The sequence below is a fragment of the Phacochoerus africanus genome, chromosome 5 (genome assembly GCF_016906955.1).
Source record: "Phacochoerus africanus isolate WHEZ1 chromosome 5, ROS_Pafr_v1, whole genome shotgun sequence".
NCBI classification, from domain to species: domain Eukaryota; kingdom Metazoa; phylum Chordata; class Mammalia; order Artiodactyla; family Suidae; genus Phacochoerus; species Phacochoerus africanus.
This window is the reverse complement of record NC_062548.1, coordinates 42929893-42952947: the sequence shown is the minus strand read 5'-3', so window position 1 is coordinate 42952947 and position 23055 is coordinate 42929893. Positions and strand designations below refer to the sequence as shown.

The following is a 23055-nucleotide window of genomic DNA, read 5'->3' as shown; positions in this document are numbered from 1 at the left end:
CCTGCTAGGAAAGGCGGCTTCAAGAGCCCACCTCTCCCCCTCGGACCCACCACCTAGGTGTTCTGGCAATGGCACTGGTCCAAAGCAGTCCAGATGCCCTGGATCCATTCTTGTCACTCAGGCAGGGCAGTGGCCACCGTGGCACAAGCCAGGAAATGGGGTCATGGCACCCAGCCTCAAGGGTTGGCCAACAGCTGGCACAGGCCTTGGACCAAACTCTGTCCCCTACTCCCTTAGAATTAGGTTCTTTTTTTTGGGGGGGGGGCGCTGCCCGTGCACCATATCTAAGTTCCCAGGCTAGGAGTTGAATCGGAGCTGCAGCTGTCGGTCACAGCCACAGCAACACCAGATCTGAGCTGCATCTGCGATCTATGCCGCAGCTCATGGCAACACCGGATCCTTAACCCACGGATCAAGTCTAGGGATCAAGCCTGCATCTTCATGGATACTGGTCAGGTTCCTAACCCACTGAACCACAATGGGAACTCTATAACCAGGTTCTAAGTGGGGGTGGTTCCTTAAAGTCAAACGAGGAATGGATGGACTGACTGGGGAGGGGGCTCTCCTGGAAGTTGCCCTTGAACCTCTGGGTGGATAGGAACATGGCCTGTGTGAGTCCAGGCTCAGGAGAGGGGCGGGGGTGGACCCTTTAGGCAGGTGGGATTGATCAGGAAGGACCAGCCACAGAGGTGAGAAGCTCTGGAATCTGTTAGGAATTCCTGTTCCTTGAGGAGAGTCGGGTTAGTCTCCCGAGGGCCCCAGAGGGACACAGGACCCAGGGGCGGAGGCATAGGGCAGTCTGCCAGAGCCACCCAGTACTGAGCGTAAACTCAAACTCTTCAGGAAACGGAGAGAGTGAACCAGGCTGGTGTGAGACTGGGAGAAGTGGAGACTGGAGCGGGCTCTGAGTCTGGGCCTTGGTCAGAGGGGCAGCCACCACTCAGCCCAGTTGAGAGGTTCTGTTCAAGGCAAGCTGGGAAGTCCCATTGTCATGTGAAACCACTGAGTTTTTCAACGTTGGCAATGGCTTCGAGGTTTTAAAAAGCCCCATGTAGGCCAAATGCAACACACCTAACGGCTAGCACCGGCCGGGAGCAGACACTCAGAGGTGTGCAAGGTTTGCCCCACATCCACACATAACAAAAACAGCACAGGGTACAGAGCCCAGCCATCCTGGGAGGAGGCCCAGTGTGGGAGAGGTACCGAGGAGGCCAAGAGCTGAGAGGCAGAGACTGGGGAGTCACTTCTGGAGCCAGACCCTGCTAAGCCCCGTCAGAGACTGGATACGGAGGACATCCTGCCTTCTGCAGGGGATTGAGACGTTTAAAAACCACGCGACCCTCCAGCTGGTGCGGCCTGGCCTGCTGGGATCAGCCATCCCCCCCCCCCCCGCCCCGAGATTTGAGCTGGCCCAGCTGAAAGCTCTGGCTGCAGGCAGGGCTGGAGGGGGTGGCGGGTGTCCTGGGGCAAGCTGGAAGTCGGGATTGAGCCGGGGCTCAGAAGGCTCTGAGGCTTGACTCTGACCACAAGTGCAGAGGGGGAGGAGGGCAGAGCATTTTTCTGGAATCCTCCAAGGCAGGGGATTTTTCTGGACTAGTCCAGCCCCTGGCACCAGCCCCTTCTGCCCCATCGAGAGCCACTGTCAGCAGCGCCCAGGCCCCGCCTACTGACGGTGGCCCAACCTCCCACTTTAGCCCAGCATCTCTCAGCACACTTTGGCCTTGAAGTTGCCGTAACTGGATAGTTGGTTGCCCCTTCCTGTGTCTCAGTGCCTTCATCTGAGATGTGGTAAAGGGGATCCAGAGATGCTCACAGCCCTTTAAAAGGACCCCAAGACTCAGACTTGGCATTAGAGGCTGTATTTAGGAGGCTCTCAGAAGGGCTCTCTCTGTGTGGCCCACCCAGGAGCGCTGGAAATCAGCATTGGCGAGCGACAACACACTAAGATTTCACCTAAAAAAAAATCCCGATACCCATTTTCTCCTGAAATATCCGAGGCTCTGGCCAACTGGTACAGGTTCGAAGAGCTGAGCCTTACACCAGCCTCCCCTCCGAGGCCTCCACTGGGTCTGGGGTCTGTTCCTCCAATTTACATCACCTGCCTGGTGTATCAGGGGCACCCAGCTTGCTCTCAATCTTCGCTCCCTTTTCCACGAATCACAGGGATCCGCCCAGAGCCATACTGCAAACTACTCGCAGACCAGACTGGGCCGAGGGGCTCCTGACTCCCAACGGGGCTGAGCAAGGCCTCTCCTGCCCGCCTGACTGGGAGCTGTTGGGGTGAGAACCAGGCTGCCCCCGCCGAGTGACCCTTTCCGCGGAGAGGGGAGGCGGGGCTCCGCGGCCCCGCCCCGGCCAATGGGAAGCAGCCCCGCCCCCGCCCGTGGCCGACCCGCCTCCCTGGCCCTTAAGGCGCGACCCGCCTCCCGCGAGTCGACTCCGCAGCCCGATCCCGGGGCGGGGAGACAGGGACGCGGCTACCTCGGGACACAGAAGCTCTGCGGCCGCTCGGCCGGGAAGCACTGAGGCCGCGGCCCGCCCCGCCCGGCTCCCGCCGCCGCCGCTGCTGCCCGGTGAGTGTCTGCCTGGCTAGGGGGCTGCGGACGCGGACGGGGGACGCCACCGGGCGGGCTGTGGACACGCTCCGATCACGCGCGCGGACCCCCCACCCCGCGCCTCCTCCACCACAAGCCCAGGCACTCAGGGCGGGCAGGCGGCCCCCAGACCCGCAGGATCACCTAGGCTAGCCCGGGAGTGCACGACAGTCAGGCCCCGTGCGCCCCCTCCTCAGGCAGTCCTCCGGAAACGACAGCCCCACGGCCGGGGTGCGCGCTCCCGCGCGCGCATGTATGCGGTTCACCGGCCTGCGGGGCTGCGAGTAGACAAAATAAACACCCCCTCCCTCGCTTCCTCTTCCCGCGGCTGGGCCCTCCGGCATGACCAGTTTTATGAATTAAACCTCTTAGAGGGGATGGCCAAGCCATAGTCTTGGGTTACTTTTACCTCCTGGAGTGACACAGCCTGGTTCTAGGTATGGATAACCCCCGCTCCCCGTCACTGCCCCCGTCCCCCTGTGCAGATCGATGGCCTGGGGTCCTGAGGGCCCCTGTCACTCAGGGCGGAGCAAGGGAGTCGCAGGCATGCAGCCCTGGGGAGGAGGGTAGGAATTCGGGCTGGCTGAATCACACTCCAGGTAACAAGGTGCCCCATTTCTGCCTCTGCCAGGGAAGGGGCTTTGCTCAGGCTGTGAACCCAATGGCCTGGAGCCAGCCTAGTCTTTTGTGTCCCAGGGTTGGCAGCACTGGGGCCTGAGGGCTGCCCAGGTCCCCTGTGGTCACTGGCTGGCCAGCTGATTGGTGCCAACCATTCTGTCTCACCCCCATTCGTTAACGATTACCACACCAGGGCTGCTGACTGCCTCTCCCGCGGGGGCTGAGGGGTTGTGTCTGAAAGATGGGAAGGAGAAAGGGGCCCTGAGGGTCCCCCTGCTTGCCTTGAGCACCACCGGCTTGTGAGGCTCTGGAGAGAGCCACCAGGATCCAGAGCCCCCTGCCCAGGCCAAGAGGGGGGCTTCCAGTGACAGAGAACTGGACTAAATCTCAAAGGTCTCTTCCCACGAGGCTGGACCTTGGGCGTTGAGGGCACAGAGGGGTGGCCGGGCAGGTGACCTCTGAGTGGTGTCGGCGGGCCCAGTGGGCCATGACCTCCAGTAGGGGTCCAGCTGTTGGCAGGGCCTGACAGGGCTCAGGCAGGCGGGCTGGGGGGATGGGAGAGCAGTCCCCAGAGTTTGCTGTCTTCTCCCAGGGGAATCAGCCCCCGGAGCTTCTGTAAACAGAGTGTCAGAGGCAGGAAGAGGGCTCTGGTAATGAGCAGCCCAGCTGGATTCTCTCCAGACCATTATCTGGCCTCTCCCCAGCCCAGGGGACGGGGGGAGGATGAGCATACGCGTGCCAGGCTAGGGGCCTGGGCACTGCCTGTCCCGCCCTCCCCCGACCTCATGTGGCTGCAGACTTAAACACCTAATCTGGGACCTACGGGTCCAGAGGGTCAGATGGGCGAATGGGGCTGGTGTCCCAGGGCACCAGCTGGAAGGGAACCACTCTCCAGGCTCTGGACATGGGTGAGGAAGGCTTCAAACTGAGAAGCCCCTCAGTGCCCAGATCTGGGTTCCCCCGGGCAGCACTGGGACCAGGGAGATGCCCTGTGCAGGAGATGTTCCTGGCTCCCATTCCTGACACCTCCAGTGCAGCCCTGGGGGAGGTGGGACACGTCCCAGGGAAGAATTGGGTCCTGGTGGGGACTTTTAAGTAGCCCCTGCCCCTGGACTGGGCAGCTCCTGGGATCAGGATAGCAGGGTCTCAGATAGGCCCAGGAGGCAGCTCCCACCTTGGCCGGCTGGCCTGCCAGTTCCCCTGGTGACCAGAGAGGAGACTGGGTGCGCCTGTGCCCACAGAAGCATCCCTGACCGCTGGCAGGCCTTGAGCTCATGGGAAGGACAGCAGTGCCACCTAACAGGGTGAGTGATCCCTCCCGGAGCCCCCCTCAGAGGTCCCTCCCTGGGCCAGGGAGCCCAAGACTCTGCACTGCCAAGAAAACCAGCTCCCCTCACCGCTGTGGAATTTGAGAGTTCTTGGAGAAGGGGGAGGGGGCGTGCGTCTCAGCACAGCCCAATGGGCGTGTGCCTGGCGTGGGCATGTGTCTGCGCGCGCGTGACTAGAGCAGGGCTGTGTTTGGGGGCGGGCAGGGGTGCACTGAGGGTTGGGGGGGGGCTCAGCCTTCTTCCTTTTATCGGTTTCCACATTCCAGAGTCAGCCAGACTGCTTTCCCTCCGCTGGCCAGGCCGCCTGGCCGGCCTGGCCTGCGGGCCTCCCCCGCTTTTCCTCATTCCAGCCTCCCTGGGTATGAGGAGGCCAGAGCACCCTCCCCTGGGCCACCACGTTTGCGGGCTGGGGGCAGGCGAGGGGCCAGTTCCTCTCTCCGAGGCCGGGACGGGCGGCCTCCTCCTGGGGAATGCAATAAGGCGCTGACATTCCTCGGAGGCTGCCTGAGAGATTTAATTAAGGAGGAAGGAGGGAGCTGGCTTGCACTGAGGAGTGCTGGTGCTGGGGCGGCCCCTGGGGCCCCACTGGCCCTGGGCTTGGCCAGATCGCAGTGAGAGGTGAGAGATAGCGTGGCCCCACCCCCCCATCAATCCCACCAGCCCACAGATCGGCTCATGGAGCCCAGGGAGGGCCTCTTCCCCTGCAGGTGACCAGGAGCCTGGGCACCATGAGAATGACAAGAGCCAGGCCCACTCTGGGGCCACCGCCTTCTCAGACCCTGTCTGGCCCCAGACTGGGGGACCAGCTGGCTCGGGGCTGGCGGCCTCCCTTGGTGACTAAGGTCTTCCTCTGGCAAATTCAGGGTTAATTGCAGGGTTCAGGCCTTCCTTGATGGGTCTTGGCCCTGGGTGGGGACAGGGCAGTGAGGAGGCTGCACGTCTGAGCCCAGCCCCAGTGGCATCACACCGGCACATGCCGACGGTGGCATCTAAACCAGCCCGTTTCAGGTTGGGCTGCAGCCACCATGTAGCTCCCGGGGGAGCAGTGACACCTCTGTGGACAAGAAGGCACGTCCCGCCACCCTAAGGGCTCACTCGAGCCCAGGACTGGACTTTAGTCACTTGTCTCCCTGTCCTGGGCTGACAGGTCTGGTGGCTGCCAGATCACCCACAGTGCCACAGAAGCACCCACCTGGGGCCAAGCAGCTCCTGCCATGGTGGGGGGGGAAGGCACAGCTCCTGCTCTTCCAGTGCTGCCAGCTGGCCCTCCTGCCCGGGTCCCAACTCCTCCCTGGACACGGAGACAGGCTGCTGTACAGACTGTCCCCTTTGCAACCCTCTGCCCCGGGGTCTGAGGCCTGGCTACTCGGGAGACCCACTCAAGGAGCTTCTCTGAAACATAGTCCTGCCTGGGTCTCACCCCAGAAATTCGTACTTAATTGGTGGTGGGGGTGGGGGGAGATAGCATCTGGACCTTTCCAAAACTTCCTGGTGATTCTGACGTCAAGCTGGGGTTGAAAAGCCCCCGAGGTGGGAGATGGAAGGGACCCCGAGGAAGCTGTGAAGGGGCGGCTCAGAGCCGACTGGGGGTGGTGATGGGGTAAGTGAGGCCAAGACGCCAGGACTGGTGGGGACCCTGGCTTAATCACAGGGCAGGGCTAGGACCCCCCACCCTCACCCCCACCCCCGCCACACACAGACGGCATCTCAGAGGAACCCAGGCTCAGGACCCTCCGCCCCTTCTATGAGGGCCCAGGACAGAGCCCCCCACCTGCTGGGCAGGGGCTGCCGCTACTCTGGGATGGGGAGGCCCGTGGACCAGGCCCGGGCCCAGAGCCTCCTCAGACACGTCAGCGAAACCAGAGCCAGCCGTCCTGGCCATCGGCATGGTCCCGCCTGCCTGGGGGGTTGGCAGACTCCTGGGCTGGGCTGCTGCCAGGCCTGGCCGGCAGCGCTTGGCCCTGGCGGGTCGGCGCTGGGAGCCCGAGGCCTAGAGTGTTGGGGTCAGATCGGCAGCACTAGGCCCCGCACCCGCTCCACAGGGTCGCAGGGTATGGGAAGGGGGTGTGCTTGCCTCAGCTGGTATCTACCCCCACCAGCCAGGCAGGCCAGACGCTCCAGCCTGAGGTGTCGTGGTCACCCCAAGTCCTGGGCCCCACCCACTCGCCAGTCCCTGCCTGACCCAGGGTGCCTCCAGGTGCGACCCACACTTGCAGTTAGGTGGGGACGCTCTGGGCTCCCCCCCCCCACCCCCAGAGCCAAGATGACGAGGTCCTCACTCACAGAGCCCCGCCTTCCGCCCTCCCCTGCCTCGTCATGCTGAAGGTGTCGGCCAGAGGACAGCTCACTCCCCAGCTCCTTCCAGAACCAGACCCCACCCCCGCCACCGCACCCCACCCCCCGTCAGGCTGCCCTCCCCACCCGGCCGGCTCCTCCCGCCCTTCCACGCCAGAGGGTGGAGGGCAGCCTCTGCACAGAGGCCTCTCCCTGGGCCCAGGGGGCCTCCCGTCTGTGCTGAAACCTGCGTGAAGCCCCTCTCACAGCTTGGCATCCTCACCCCATGCACGCAGAGGACAAGACTCAGTAGCTGATGTTCCCTGACCACTTAGAACGTGCTCCAAATACAAACTGAACAGCCTGAGACTCAGGCATCACACTCAGCCCCCAGCCCTCCTCCACAGTTGGGGACTGAGGTGAGGGCTGTGGCTGGGCTGTCACGCAAAGCCCCATCCCAGCACTGTCCCCTGTGCTGGGCCAGGTCAGAGGAGGGGGGAATGGTGCCCTGGACACTTTGTCCTCCTGCCCCACCCCACCCCCTCAGATCCCAAGGCCACCGTGCACCCTCTGCAGAGGGTGGGGTTCTACCTCCCTGCCTTGGAGTTAGCAGATCAGATATCAAAGCCCGGCCCCAGGTCCTTCGGCGCTGCTGAAAACTGCAGGGGCCAGGGCAGCCGTGACCCCAGCAAGACCCCAGCCACCCCCAATGCACACACACACCAGCACGCGCCCAGACAGGCGGAATCGCTCCCAGATCGCGTTAAGAGAACTTCCCCGTTTAAAACAAATAGAACACCACAAAGCCGCAACCTGGGTGCTGAGAACAACTCCGGAGAGTGAAGCTGGGCTGGTGAGAAACAAGCCCACAGTGGACAAGGGATCTAGGAAGCTACTTAGGGGCAGAGCTTGTCTCCTGCTGCCCCTCCATGGTCGGTCTGTGCCTTCTGGGTGCCCCTCTGATCTGCCCTTCGTGGCAGAGCCCCCAGCTCATTTTCCCCAGCCCCGTGCCACCCCTCGCTGGTGGGGCGGAGCCACACATTCCTGCATCCTAGCAGGTGGGAAGCAGGGCAGGGGCCTCCCAGGCCCAGAATGCCGGCTGCCCTTGTTCTGACCCAGGCCCTGCTCTGCACTGGCGCAGCCAGATTGCCTCTGTGGCCAGACACACCCTCAGTGTCCCTGCCTCCCTCCCCCTCGATGCCTTCACTGGTAAAGGGCTGGCCGCCTATGAGCCAGCCCAGAGCCATGCTGGTCCCCGCACACATCCCAGGCCCCCCAGGGCCATGCCTGGCTGCTCAGTGCCAGGTGCCAAGGCTCCCAGCCCTGGGAGGTGTCGATTCTGAAATGCCCAAGTGGACAGACGAGGAAACTGAGGTGCTGAGAAAACTGCTGCCTGTGCCCTCAAAGCGCAGGTGCCCCTGCCCAGGGCTACCTGAGTGGAGCTTTTCACCGTGACCTTATGTAAGACCCAGGGGAGCTGAAGCTGCAGGGGTGGCCAGGCTGGCCACATGTAGGGTCCCCTCCCACCCCAGGGCCCTGGCTGTTCCCTTCCTGACCCTGCCTGGGGGGCTGATTCAGGGGGAGGCGGCTCACCCCCCACGTGGATGCGGGGGTGGGGGTCGCTCCCAGCCCACATCTGGAGGCCAGGCCACACCCGCTGCCTTCTGAGTCAGTGAGGATGGAACAGGTCCACGCGGGGGAGGAGGCCGGGTGCGGCACATGGAGCCCCCTGGGGACGCGCCAGCAGGGCCGAGGCGCACGCAGCCTCCTGGGTTCTGCCTGAGCTTCCTCTGAGGCTGAGCGGGAGACCCTGCCTCGCCATCTACTCAGCAAAGACGACACGCTTTGGGATGCACGGGAGCCGAGACAGACGGGGCCTCCGCCCAGAGAGGGCACAGTACTGTCTAGAGAGCAGCGGAGAGGCACCGGCTGGGGGTCAGGGAAGGCCTCTGAAGGGTGGGCATCCGCGTTCACTAGCGAGGGGCAGAGGGGACCCTGCGAGCGGCCCAGGCGGATCCAATGGATGATGGGCTTTTACCCAGAGCTGGCCCAACACCACAGTGGCCTCCAGGGGACCACTGCCCCTCCTCTCCCCCATGTCCCCCATTATCCCGGGGGAGGGGCAGCCTGGCAGACGGCAGTGGGCAGGTCGCAGGGTGGCCGGGGGCCACACTACCTGCTGCAGCCGGAAGGCTGGCCAGTGTGGGGGAAGGGGAGGCCGAGCCCCAGCACAAAAGGCCCTTGTGTGAGCAGAGGCACCTGGAGGGGAGGGGTGCCGGCCTCTCAGGGACTCCAGGGGCCCAGAGTGTGGGGACTGCTGCTGCTGAGGCGGCCTCAGAATCCTGTCTTGGACAGTTGCAGCTATGTGTGGGCGCCTGAGGCAGCCGGGGAGCGGGGGGGGGGCTACTCCGACCTGGGCAGGACCAGGCCCTACGCAGGGGGGGCAGGCCCGGCTGTACACGGCCCTGGTTCAGGGCCCGGCTCTGGCTCAGATTTCCCAGCAGTGGGATGGCAGCAAGTCCCCGCACGTCCGGGACCCCCGTTCTCCTCCCATCTGGGAGTGAGAGCAGCTTCCGCCTGGAGGGGCTGCTGGGAGGACTTGGCGAGGTGAGGAAACGCTCAGGGCCGCTGGCACTAGGGAAGGGCTGCAGCGGCTCTTGCTCCGTGTCTGGCCCAGCGCGGATCCCGAGAAATGGTACAGGATTCAGTCTGAGGGCCGTTTCCAGGCTGGGCAACTGTCTCTGGGGCCACCACACAGCTGCATCCCCCAACCCGAGCCCTTGTCAGCCCAGGGAGGCCAGGACCCCTCACCTCTGGTTCTGTCATCATGGCTCAGAGGTGGCAGATCTGAAACCCAAGGCCCCTGCCTGCCCCTCCTCACAGGGGGACACTTGCCAATGGCTCCAGGCCTCCTCTGCCTCTCCCCCCAGAGCTCACCCCAGGCCACATCCTGGCGGGCCCACGGCTCCCGTCCTGGGCAGGTCTGACTTCACAAGTGGAAAAACACCGATCCCATAGTTTCCACGTGAAGTCTCCCCGCTGCGGTCTTTCCTCACTTGGAAGGCGCGGAGCGTGGCGGCAGCGGCCGGCTGCCCAGGGCAGCCAGCTTCTCTGCTTATGCGCTCGGCCGCCTGCCCGCCCTGTCTCTCCCAGATGCTGCAGGAGGGGCTGCCCCCCGGCCCCGAACCCGCCTTTCTCCCTCCTTCCCCATCCACCTCCGCAGAGATTCCGGTGGGGGGCTGTTTCGGGGAAAGGCAGAGTCGGCCACTTTTGGACCGACGTGTGCTGCAGAGAAGCGACAGGCTGGGGCTGAGGAAAAGGGGCTTGTTCACGGTCGCCAAGTGTTCGGGGCCAGGCCCCGCTCTGTGCGCCTCAGCCCACCCGGCCCTGGTGACGGCGCAAGAAGGAGCAACTGATACCGTAACGAGGTCATGTGACGGCTCCAAGTCACATAGCCAAGGAGTGACGGGGCTGAGGCAGGAACTCCGCTGGGCACTGGGGGCCTGACTCATAACTACTGTGTGCCATGGGGGTTCAGGCGGGGAGTGGAGAAGGGGGCTGGGGGTTCCTTCCTCGGTCCTTCCTGGAGCGGCGGTCCCTCACTCACCGTCTCCCGCCCCTCCTCTCTGCTCCCAAGGACCAGAAGATGCCCCCCACGATCTCCCCGCCCCTGCTGCTGCCGCTGCTGCTGCTGCTGCCGGCCCTGGAGCCCAGGGTGCAAGGCTGCCCTTCGGGCTGTCAGTGCAACCAGCCGCAGACGGTCTTCTGCACGGCCCGCCAGGGAACCACTGTGCCTCTCGACGTGCCGCCCGACACGGTGGGCCTGTACATCTTCGAGAACGGCATCACCACGCTCGACACGGGCAGTTTTGCCGGCCTGCTGGGCCTGCAGCTCCTGGACCTGTCGCAGAACCAGATCACCAGTCTGCCTGGCGGGGTCTTCCAGCCACTGGCCAACCTCAGCAACCTGGACCTGACAGCCAACAGGCTTCGGGAAATCACCAACGAGACCTTCCGCGGCCTGCGGCGCCTGGAGCGCCTCTACCTAGGCAAGAACCGCATCCGCCACATCCAGCCTGGCGCGTTCGATGCACTCGAACACCTCCTGGAGCTCAAGCTGCAGGACAACGAGCTGCGGGCGCTGCCCCCCCTTCGCCTGCCCCGCCTGCTGCTGCTCGACCTCAGCCACAACAGCCTCCCGGCCCTGGAGCCCGGAGTCCTGGACACCGCCAATGTGGAGGCACTGCGGCTGGCCGGCCTGGGGCTGCAGCAGCTGGACGAGGGGCTCTTGGGCCGCCTGCGCAACCTCCATGACCTGGACGTGGCCGACAACCAGCTGGAGCGCGTGCCACCTGCCATCTGGGGACTGCGGGGGCTGACGCGCCTGCGGCTGGCCGGCAACACCCGCATCGCCCAGCTGCGGCCTGAGGACCTGGCCGGCCTGGCGGCCCTGCAGGAGCTAGACCTGAGCAACCTGAGCCTGCAGGTCCTGCCACACGAGCTCTCCATCCTCTTTCCCCGCCTGCGACTCCTGGCGGCCGCCCGCAACCCCTTCAACTGCGTGTGCCCCCTGAGCTGGTTTGGCCCCTGGGTGCGGGAGAGTCGCGTGGCGCTGACCAGCCCCGAGGAGACGCGCTGCCACTTCCCGCCCAAGAACGCAGGCCGGCTGCTGCTGGACCTTGACTATGCCGACTTTGGCTGCCCGGCCACCACCACCACAGCCACGGTACCTGCCACGAGGCCCACGGTGGGGGAGCCCACGTTCCCACCTTCTAGCCCGGCTCCCACCTGGCTCAGCCCCACAGAGCCTGCCACCGTGGCCCACAGCCTGCCACCCCCTGCCCCTCCCACGGAGGGGCCTGCCCCCCAGCCGCAGGACTGCCCGGCATCCATCTGCCTCAACGGGGGCACCTGCCACCTGGAGGCACGGGGTCACCTGGAGTGCCTGTGCCCTGAGGGCTTCACGGGTCTGTATTGTGAGAGCCGGGTGAGGCAGGGACCAAGGCCCAGCCCCGCCCCTGCCACGCTGCAGCCACCCCGGCCCCTGCCCCTCAGCATTGAGCCCGTGAGCCCCACCTCCCTGCGGGTGGGGCTGCAGCGTTACCTGCAGGGCAGCCCCGTGCAGCTCAGGAGCCTCCGCCTCACCTACCGCAACCTGTCGGGTCCCGACAAACGGCCAGTGACGCTGCGGCTGCCTGCCTCACTCGCGGAGTACACGGTCACCCAGCTGCGGCCCAACGCCACCTACTCCATCTGCGTCAGGCCCCTGGGGGCCGGGAGGATGCCCGAGGGCGAGGAGGCCTGCGGGGAGGCCCACACACCCCCGGCCGTCCGCTCCAACCATGCCCCGGTCACCCAGGCCCGCGAGGGCAACCTGCCGCTCCTCATCGCGCCCGCCCTGGCCGCCGTGCTCCTGGCCGTGCTGGCCGCCGTGGGGGCGGCCTTCTGTGTGCGCCGGGGGCGGGCTGCGGCGGCTGTGGCTCAGGGCAAAGGGCAGGTGGGCCCCGGGGCTGGGCCCCTGGAGCTGGAGGGGGTGAAGGCCCCCCTGGAGCCAGGCCCCAAGGGGACTGAGGGCGGTGGGGAGGCCCCGCCTGGCGGGCCTGAGTGTGAGGTGCCGCTCATGGGCTACTCGGGGCCCGGCCCCCAGGGACCCCTCCCCACTAAGCCCTACATCTAGGCCTGGGAGCGACGGACCACCAAGGGCCCTCTGCTGCCAGATCAAGGAAGTTCTCAGATCCCTACGAGGAGGACATGCCAGGACTGGGGTTATGTGACCTTAGCAAGTCCCTGCCCCTCTCCAGACCTCGGGCTCCTCATCTGTAAGATGCTGGGACCCCGGTGAGACCTCTAAGGTCCCCCTCAGGCCAAGGGCCTGGAGCATGGCTCGGCTCCATCCTCTGCAACATGCCAGCCTAGGGTGGGGCAGGCCTGCCGTGTGCTGGTAACACAGGCCCGAGGCTGCTAAGCCCCGACCCCGAGGAGACTCTGGGCGCCAGTGAAGGAAGCCCCCAGAGAAGAGAGCAGAGGGAGTAGCGGGACCGGGGACAGGGCGTGTGGCCCTGGCTTGGCCCCAGGGAGCGAAGGAACAAAAGAAACTGGAAAGAAAGATGATTTAGGAACAACTTTTGCTTTTGTTTTTTAAAATATATTTATAAAAGATCCTTTCCCATTTATTCTGGGAAAATGTTTTTCAAACTCAGAGACAAGGACTTCGGTTTTTGTAAGACAAACGATGACATGAAGGTCTTTTTTTAAGAAAAATAAAAGATGAAAGAAATCAGTGTGTTTCCGAGGCAGCCCCCAGGGTACCTGGGCTGGGTGCAAGGGGTGGGGGCTGGCGGGGTGGGCCTCAAGAGACGGCCCTCTCTGTGGGGAAGCTGGGGGGCACGACCCCTCTCCCCAGGGGGCACCAGGCCCTGGTTAGCATCCCCCGGGTTGTCCTGCCCTAGACTGGGTCTGCTTAGTCCACTTGACAGAGATGCCCAGTCTAGCCCCGCAGTGAGAAGAGGAGCAGAGGTGGGGCAGAGGAGTGGTTACGGCAGCCTTACCCGGGACCAGTCTTCTGCCAGCAGCCTCCCAGGAGAGGCTGGGAGATGCCTGTGGCAGACGCAGGCCAAGAGGACCCCCAAAGGCCCCTCCCCAGGGGCGGGCCTGAGGAGCAGCTCCCTGCTCGCCTTCCTCTGTGGAGGGCATGTCTTGAACCACATCCTGCCAGGCCCTCGAGGGTGGTCGTGGACCAGGTGGCACGTGTGGCCCAGCCCTGCCTGCAGCCTTGCCCCTCTGCCTGGGCTCGGGCTGGGGGACCTTGCTTCCGGCCCCCTGCCCTTGCTGCAGACCAGGGGCCTGGCCAGGGCCCAGAGGAGCAGGTGGCCCAGGGACAGGACCAAAGGTCTGAGGCCAGCTTGCAGAGGCCTGCTCGCCCTGTGATGCCCCTTTACTCTCTGCACTTGGGATGTACCCAGGCTTTCCAGAAACCCCGGAAGCGGGAGTGTTTTCCAGGAAGCCACAGGCCGAGGTGGGGGCAGGGCCAGGGGTGCCGCGCACAGCCCTGGTTCGGATGAGGAGCTGAGAACTTGGGGCAGTGGCAGATACATGGCAACTTTTCCTATTACCCTCCGGTAGGAGGGGTGCCCCTGGGGCCACAGCAAGGCCCTCCCTGCAAAGGCTACGATGCGCCTCCCTAAGGCTCCATGCCCACGTTCCCCCACGGGTCATGGCCCCTGGCCCCCAGCCTCACCCTGGCGGGAAGGAGGCAGCCCAGCAAGGCCTGGGGAGCGGGGCCCTACAGCTGCAGGCGCCGATGCGAGCACAGACTCGGGCCTGGTCCCCGAGAGGCTCTGGATTCAGTGACCTGCTGCTGAGAGTTCTGGCGTGAGACGGGAGGAGACTGGGGGCAGCTCATGGTGGGCGAGGGTGGTGGCAGTGGGCCTGGTGGGGCCCTTTCTTCCCGTGGCAGCAGCAGCAGCCCAGGTGGATTTCCTGAGGGCCTGGGTCCCATTAGGGGAACGGCCCTGGTGAGGCCTGCCCTCCCCTTCAGCGGCCCCGTCAAAGGGGCCATTGTGGGCCTGTGGGCCGCAGCTAAACACAGCGGCTGCTGAATGAATGTTTTTGCTGCAAAGCTAAACCTGGCTGGTGGGACAGCAGGGGCGGGGCAGGTGGCAGGGCCCCAAGGAAGGGGGCTGGGCACTCTCGCCAGCCCTCCCAGAAAAGGTGTTTGGGCATCGCATCAGATGAGGGGCCGGGGAATGAAGGGAGGGCCACGGGCCACGAGGGGACCAAGCCGAGAAACAGCCACTCCCCAGGGGGATCCTGATGTGGGGAAATGCCAGCCCCCACCTGCCGGGTCCTCCCTGCCACAGGCCCTGTGCCACACAGGCTACCTATGCCCCCATTTCGGGCACCACGACCAATCCCTCTGTAAAAGAGAACGGCGGGCCAGGCAATCTCGGTGAGACAGCGGCGGGCTCAAGGCAGGCAAGGATGGATCCGGACGCCTGCTCCCTGGCCCAGGAGGCGGTTGCCAGCTTTTAGGGGGAGGGCTTGGGGCTCCAGGAGAGGGGAGGAGCCGCTGCAAGCAGCAGAAGCTAGCCGGGGAGTTGCGGGGGGGAAAACGGGGCTGTGCCTCCGACCAAGGGCGGACAACGCAGGGTGAAGAAGCAGAGACAGAACCCCAGACTCCATGCTGCACATTTGCTCAACAGAGGCTCAGCTTTTCGGGCTTCAGCCACATCTCTGGTAACATGTGAGAAAGACCCCCACCTGCCTTCGGCCCTGGACCAATACTGCTAAGCATTCACCCAGCCCAGGAACAGGGCACCCGAGTCAGGTGGTGTTTCTGTGTCTCCTGGACCAGAGCACGAGCAGCTCCACCAGCCCAGGCACTGCCGGCAAACCCCGCCTCCACCTCGCACAGGGTCTGGCTCACAGGAAGCCCAAGGTGGCCCCGTGCAGACCTGCCACCAGAGCCCAGCCTTACAGACGGGACCCAACGCCCTGCTCTTCCCAACATGGCCCATCTCCTCCTGGGGGGCGGGGGGCACAGGCGGGAGCAGAGACAGAGGCCCCTGGGCAGGAGAGGATGGGGAGGGCGTGTGCCTGACCCCTGGCCCCCTGGGGCTCTTCTAAGGGCTCACACTGTTCTGTCCAAATTGAGATGCAAACTGTAAAATGGAGAAGAAACGGGTGTGGAGGAGACCACGCAGGGCCCGAAGCCGACACCCTGCACTTTCCACCTTCAGCCCAGCTCACTCTGCAGCCCCTGACGCTCCAGGGGAGCTCCTGAGGGGTTCTGGCTTATGGCGGGGGAAGCCTGGGGGCAGGGGACCCGCCACCTCGCCGGCCTGGAGGCTGGCAAGCATCCCTGGCGTCCACCAGCTTTGCAGAGGGCTGGAGAGTCCCGACTCCCCTGCCAAGGGCGTGGGCCCAGCGGGGCAGCGGCCAGGACTGGGGGACGAAGGGGGCGGGACACCGGCCTGGCCGCCCATCTGGGAATGATTTGAGAAATTCCAGGCCTCACTGGCCCTGCGAAGCTATTCTTAACTGCTGTAATTACAGGGTCAGCCTTGGCCAGTGGCACCATGGGGTCTGGGCATCATTACCGCCCCCGGGGGGCCACGCTGGGGGCCGCTCCTCAGGGGCGGAGCCTGCAGGGCAGGAAGTTGGGTGGGGGAGAGAAGCAGTTGATGGCCAGTGCCTGGTCCCTTTCCAAACTGAGCCAGCTCCCCCCTCTGCCAGGCCCAGCCACCCTGGAAGGAAGGGGCCATCTGGCCTGGGGAGGCCTGGAGGACGAGAGATACCAGCACAGCCTCAGGGCTGAGAGAGGAATAGGAAACCAGGAGGCCCGGGTACCCTGACTCCTCCAGCCAGGGGGTCCTGTAACAGCTCCTGAATCCCCAGGGCCAAGAGCTGGAAGAGGCCCCCGGTGTCCCGTGTGCTTTTCAGGAAGGTTTGGGACCTCACTTAGTTAGCTTCGCCTCCCTCATCCGCAAAAGGGGTCTTTCCAGCTCCCCAGCCTCTCCTAGGTTGGGAGAAAGGTGGGAACAGAGGATCACTGCCACCCTGATGGTGACCCCTTCTCGGGGGCACTCAGCTGGCCGTGCACAGACACAGCCCTCCCTGCTCCTGGAGCCTGGACGGGTCACTGTGCCCGCCGGCATGCAGTGTCCCTGGCTGTAAAACGGAAGAAGAAGGAGCTGGACGTATATTCAAAGACGAAGGCCCCATCCCGGCTCTGGCCTCTGCAGGTCCCTGCCTGGGTGAGAGGTTCAGCCCGCCGCCCTGAGAGCCACTGCTGAGCAGGGACCAGGTTCCACCACCTCCTACCCCAGCCAGGCTGGTCCCCAGCCTCCCGGTGCCTGGGCTGTCCTGGCACAGACCCCGTGGGCACCGCCAGCAGGAGGGTAGAGGAGGAGGTGCACTTGTACCTCAGGCTGTCCGCACCCGCCCCCCAACCCACCCAGGACCACCAGGGACAAGCAGGGGACCAGGGCCCAGGAGGTCCACAGAGCCTGCGGGTCCAAAGCCTGCCTCTGTCTGCTACTGGAGCCACCAGACACACCAGCCCACATGTCCCCGCCTCACCCCGTGGCCACCCCACAACACTGCATCCGTCTTCTCGGTCCTCAGCTCCACCAGGATACACAGAGCCAAACAGGTGCCCCCCAGCCCCCCCACCGTCCCCGCACGTGCCCCGTCACAGCCCCTCCCCAGACGCCAGAACACCCCAGGGTGAGACCTGGGTGGATGCCGGCCCTGTGGCCCCGGGCGCACAATGACAGACAGCATCTGGGCCCTCAGACCCCCCGCCCCCGCTGTCCCAACACCCCAGCCGCTCGTACCTGGGGGACGCGTCCAGGGTGAGGGAGGCCAGGGCCCCGGAGAAGAGGCGGATGTCCCAGAGCTTGACTTCACGCTCACGCATCTGCAGGGAAGGCACAGAGAGGGACTTGGGGGCCATCCCTCAGCCCCAGGGCTCCCCAGGAACCCAGGGGCTAAGGACACAGCCCAGCCCAGGGGCACCTGCCCCAGAGCAGAGCTTGGAGGGCAGCCGGGGTGGGGGTGCATCGTGCCCGGGAGGGAGAGTTTGGGTTTTCATGTCCTGCCCCTTTAAGAACCCTTAGGTGACATGGGACAAGGGGCGGTTCCCTCCATGGACTCTGGCCCCTGGGGGGGCCCACCACGGTTCCCAGGGTCAGGCTTAGCTATTGCAAATGGAATCTGCCAGTTTCCAGCAGCCACTCGTCCCCTGGGGCTGAGACCCGGCCGCACGCAGGGCCGTATATGGACAGGCCTGGAGCCGGTGCAGCCCTGCCTCCCGGGGAACTCGTCCTGCCCTCTCGTGAGGGGGCCCCGCTTCTCCGGGAGGACCCTACCTGGTTGAAGCCGGTGGACACAAGGTGCTCCCGGGTGCCCGTCCACACCAGCCGGCTATCCCTGCTGTTCTCGTGGGCCTGCGTGCTCTGGAGGCAAGAGATGGTGCTGAGCCCCGGGGGCCTGCTCGGGGGGTACCCACCTGAGAGCTCCCTAGAGGCCAGGAGGGGCCAGGGCGGTGCCCCCCAGAGGCCAGCTGGGCGCAGCTGTGCACCCAGTGTGGACCTGGTCACTGACTTTGGGCTTGGTCTCCTTCCTCCTAAGGGGCCTGGTGGGCTGCCCTGCTCTCCGACAGGCCCCTCTTGACCCTCCGGGGGCTCGAGAGGGTGGCGCTTGGCTGCCGGTCACCATCCTTGGGCTCTGGGGACCCCAACGCCCTCTGGGAACTTCGTCTTCCCTCCTCGTGGCCCGGGCTGCCTGCTTCCCAGGGCTGTCGGGAGGATCAGCTGAGGCCACATGCGACAGGGACAGGCCTGCCACAAAGCGCCGTGCAAATCGAGGGATTATGAGCATTACTGCCGCCTCCTGACGCTGCCAGGGGCCGGGAGAGGGCCTGGTGCCAAGCTCAGGGAACAGTCCCCAGCGAAGGCGGAGAAGCGGCCCGCTTCGCCCTCCCAGGGCGCCAGAGCTGCCAGCAGGAAGGCTTCCTGGGCCCCGGAGAGGAGCGGCGAGTTCACACCGCGGGCGGCCCTGTCCCCCGGGCCCAGGCACGGGGGATCTGGTGGGGGGTGGGGGGCAGAGGAGGAAATGCAAACAGCTCCCTCCCAGTCACCCCGGCCCCTGGAGCCTGAGACTAAAGACCCTGTTACCAAAAATAGCTCACCCCAAACTGGGGCCAGCTTCCTCCCGGCTTCCCACGATCTCCTTGGGAATGAATGAGGGAGGGAGGGAGGTGCCGCGAGGAGCTGGCCCGGCACCCCCTCCCCAGCCCGCGGAGACCGACCCTGGCGTGGGAGACCATCGGAAATGGCTCCGTGTCCTTCAAGGGCTTTTCTCACTGCTCCCTTTCCACCCGGCTGCCGTCGGCACCGGAAGTCAGGGCTGGAGCCTGAGAACTGGGGCCGACATCCCTGCTTCATCAGCAGGGCAGGGCGAGGGGCAGCTCTGCCCCTGACATCCCCGAGTCGGTGAGAAGTGTCCTGTGGACTCTCACCCTCTCACCAGGGTGAGCAGCACCAGGCGGCTGGCACCACACTCGCACACCATTCGTCCCTCCACGGCCGTGCAGGGTCATGGCCTGGGTGCAGCAGGGCTGCTGGTCCATCTGTTCTTCTGTGATATGATGGCTGGCGCCGGGGACCGGGTCAGCGAAACAGAGAGGGTCCCTGAAGCCGCAGAACGCGCAGGTTGAAAGGCAGATGGGAACCCGATGGCAGTAACTCAGCAGGCTGCTGGAGGGGGCGGCTAAGGGTGCAAGCTTTAGAGTCAGGCTGCCTGGGTGAACGAACGCCCTGCCACTGGCAGCCCCCGTGCCGCCGTTTCCTGCCCTGAATGAAGAGACCGGAACAGACCTGCTGTGGGGGGCAAGCGCTCAGGGCTGTGTCTGGCACGAGTCAATGCACTTTTGTGATTTCTTTTTTGGTCGCCCCTTGGCATATGGAGTTCCTGGGCCACGGATCAGATCTGAGCCGAAATTGCAACCTACACCACAGCTGCAACAACACCGGATCCTTAACCCACTGTGCTGGGCTGGGGATTGAACCTGCGACCTGGCACCACAGAGACACTGCTGATCCAGCTGCACCACAGTAGAAACTCCAATGCGCATTTCTTAAAGCATGGTAACAGGGTACAACAGAGCACAATTGAGAGAAGTGAATTTAAGGTAACATCTGAGTGGAGGATCAGCAGACGTGAGCTCGAGGCAAAACCAGCAACTGTGAAGAGCTGGGCCTCAGAGAGCGAAGAGGCTGGCACGGTCGCAGGGTCAGGGGAGGGGAGGCGGCTGTGCAAGGCCTGCAGGGCCTGTGGGCAGCGAGCAAACGTTTTCCCGCCAGAGGCACAGGTTAGGGATGGGACATTCCTTGGCCTGTGTTTCCCACCTTTCTCTTTCACACACGGAGAAACCAGAGGCCTGACAGAGGAAGCCCCTGCCCAAGCCACCAGCAGGAAGGACGGCCACCTGCCAGGCGTCTGTTATCTGCCGAGGAGGAGCTGAGGCAGGGACAGGCGAGGAGAGGTGCACAGCGGAAGGCCGCAGAGCCCAGGCCAGGAGGAGCCCAAGATGCAGGCGCGTGGGCTCTCCAGCGGTCATTCCTGGACGAACTCACCCAGGGAACCAGGCTGTTGGGCCCAGGCAGAGCTGGAGGGGCAGTGTGGGCTGACGAGTCAGCCCACTCCACAGCACTCCACCCTGGCTTTGGTCTCAGAGGGCACAGCACGGCACCAAGGAAGTGAAGACAGGGTCAGAGCTGGAGCTGAGCCTGGCGCAGCCTGCATCTGCCACGGGCACAGCCAGCTCCGTCTGCCCAGGGGCCAGAGGAAGCCCCATCAATGGGGGAGGGCGGCCAAGGACCACCCCCCACTCCCCAGACCTCTAGCCTCAGACCACAGGAATGAGCTCCATTTTCAAAACTGCCAAGTTCTTGGCTGACCTGGGTGGGACTGGGGAGGAGGCGCCCTCTCTCCAGGTCCCAGGAGTCTCATCCTCCAGGGGCTGAGTGGCTGGGACCCCCCTCCCCCCCCGCAAGGTCCCAGCCACGTCCCAGGAAGCAGCGGGGCAGCTGGGTGTTCTGCTCAGGGAGAAGCGGCTCCCCAGTCCCCCACGTCTCCCCTACACCTGGCCCCAAAGAGAGAAGAGGGGGGCGGAGGCCAGGCAGCGCCTGCCCAGCACAGGGGCGCCAAGAGCAGGCGCATACCCAGCATTCCAGCTGCGGTGCAGCCAAATCCCCCTCTGTCGCCACGGCAACGCTTCCTGTGTGGGGCAGGGCGGCTGGAAGAGCAGCCCTGGGCTCCTGCCTCAATGAGAGGACCTTCTCTGGTGGTAAGACCCCACCACCACCCACCCACACCCCTCCTGGGCCAGGCTCAGCTCTGGGCTCCAGATCCTGGCCGGCCAGGCCCGCCCGACACGGGGGGTTTGGTTGGAAGGCACGGTTCCTCCAGCCCCCTCCTGCCCCAGACAAACATGCCAAGGCCTCACCACCCCTGGGTACCCCCTCAGCCACAGGTGCTGCTTCCCTGGCACAGCCATGACTTCAGGACCTCGGCCACCCGCGGCCATACCCTCTGGGGCTCTGGCCCAGTGAAGGGGCAGCAGAGAGGCCCAGGACTCCAGGATCAGATGGGCCAAATCTGCCTCTGGCACCCGCTATGCGACCCTGGGGCAAAAATGACCGAAAGACAACTTTATTGGACGGTTATGAGGCTGGAAGGAGGTCATGCGAGCCTAGGGCCTGGGATATAATAACCTGTCATAAATGCAACCTGAAAGCAAAGCAGCGGGTGTGAACTGGCGGGAGCCACCCAAGCAGCCCCTGCTCGGAGTTCCAGTCACCAGAGGCAGGGACAGAAAAAGACGGAGGAGGAGGAGTCCCCAGGCCTCCCTGCCCAGGCTCCAGGCGGCGGGGCGAGCCACCGGGGCAGGGAGGGCAGAGGCTGGGGGAGGGCAGTGCCTCCCCTCCCCGCCCCCCCATACCCTCCTCTAGCGGGGAAGGAGGATCTCGGGAGAAGGCGCTCCCGAAGGCCTCTCCCTGTGAGCTGGCCCCTCGGCTCACGCCGGCCCTGGCCGCCAGCAGCGGTTTTCCTAATAGAAGCCAGGTGTGGGCCAGATGCCCTGGCGGAAGTGGGGGCAGGGCCAGGCGGAGGGCGGCATTCCAGGCCCCGCCGCTGCCCCCGCAACTGCAACAGCGGGCCGGGCGAGCAAAGGCACTGTCCCAGGAGCTGGGAGGGGGTGAGAGCCACCCACGCTCTTCCCAGGTCTCCTCGGCCCCGAAACCCCCTTCAGGGGGGCTCCCCCCAGAACCAGATCGCCTCCCTCTCTCTGCTCTGAACTTGGAGCCCTTGGACGGCAGCCACGGACGCTCTACCTCCGCACCATCGCCATCCCCCGCTGCAGGAGGAGGAGGAGGGGAGAAGGGAGGAGAGAGCAGAGGTGCCGGGCGCCATGCCCTGGACCCTGGGCAGGAGAGAAAGTGACCTGAGAAAGCCCGGGGAAGAAGGCCTCAGCCTCCCTCCTACAGCTGCGCCCCAGCCCCCATCCGAAGGCTGGAGGTCAGCTGCGGAAACCACACTCCGCCCACACCCACACTGCCCCAGGGCTCCAACAGCTCCCCACCCGGCACAGGGCGAGGGGACCAAGAGCCAGCCTTGCCAGAAGCACGGCCAGAGTGGGGCTAAAGCCACTTCCGCTGCGCTTGGTTCACCTGTCAGGACACGGCCTCCTCCAGCAGAGGCGGAACTGACTGTCCTGTCTTGGGCAGTAAGGTGCACTTGGCGGTTGAAGGGGTTCCTGTGTGTGTGCATGCGTGTGCATGTGTGCACAAGAGGGAACGCAGACCCCTGGCTCGCTCGCCGGGTTTAGCATGGAGGATTGCCCTTGGCTTCGGGTGGGGAACAAGTCCTAGAAATGCAGATGGGGGCCTCTGTGCTGGGCCGGGGGCCTCACTGAGGAGCGCGTCCCTGGAGCGCGTCCCTTCACCTTCCGCAGGAAAGAAGGCTCCTCGGTTTCTAGAAAAATCTTTTTAGAATGTAAATCTGGGTGCTCCCACCCTGGTGCAGTGGAAACAACCCAACTAGGAACCATGAGGCTGCAAGTTCGATCCCTAGCCTTGCTCAGTGGGTTAAGGATCCAGCGTTGCCAAGAGCTGTGGTGTAGGTCACAGATGCAGCTCGGATCCCGTGCTGCTATGGCTGTGGTGTAGGCCGGCAGTTGTAGCTCCAAATGGACCCCTAGCCTGGGAACCCTCACATGCCATGGGTGTGGCCCTTAAAAAAAAGAGGCAAAATAAATAAAAATTTAAAAATAAAATAAAATGTAAATCTGCTCATGTCACCGTTTGCTTGTTAACTCTAACAGCTTCCCACAGACAGGCACCAGGCCCCTTGCTCAGGCTCCTGGGACAAACTCACGGCACTCCAGGTGGTCTGCCGTGTCACTCAGGCCTCAGCACCGAGCCAGCTCTTCAAGGAAGCACTAAACACTGAAGCAAGAGAAGCCCCCCAGCCATCACCCCATGTCTGTCTCATTCATCACAGGACATCCTGTGCCCAGCAACAAGCTTCTCTCAAGTTCCCAGTGGATCAAGACCTGTGGCATGAACCCACGGCCTGCCCATGAACCCAGAACGCCAAGGGCCACATGCGCCCTGTACACAGCCACAGACAAACCAACCATGCTCTGTGGAAGACTTGGGGCTCAGGGCTCTGGCAGC

General features: G+C 64.5%; 2 protein-coding genes across 10 annotated transcripts in view; one reads left to right on the top strand and one right to left on the bottom strand.

Moving 5' to 3' along the window:
• LOC125127520 (mitochondrial import inner membrane translocase subunit TIM16) overlaps nucleotides 1–23055 on the bottom strand; it is a 77097-nt gene that overhangs the window by 31134 nt on the left and 22908 nt on the right. For 8 of the 9 annotated variants that reach the window (XM_047780650.1, XM_047780653.1, XM_047780648.1 and 5 more), the window contains exons 8-9: nucleotides 17686–17772; nucleotides 17152–17234 (exon numbers count right to left, since the gene is read on the bottom strand). In XM_047780650.1, the coding sequence (XP_047636606.1) occupies nucleotides 17152–17234; nucleotides 17686–17772 (170 nt within the window). Of the gene's footprint in view, nucleotides 1–17151; nucleotides 17235–17685; nucleotides 17773–18836; nucleotides 19313–23055 lie in introns of those variants that run through there. The other variant, XM_047780652.1, reaches the window with a different exon arrangement.
• On the top strand, nucleotides 2427–13091 carry VASN (vasorin). The gene is made up of 2 exons (XM_047780665.1): nucleotides 2427–2573; nucleotides 10452–13091. The coding sequence occupies exon 2, from the start codon at nucleotides 10461–10463 to the stop codon at nucleotides 12489–12491; it is 2031 nt and encodes a 676-aa protein (XP_047636621.1). The 5' UTR covers nucleotides 2427–2573; nucleotides 10452–10460; the 3' UTR covers nucleotides 12492–13091.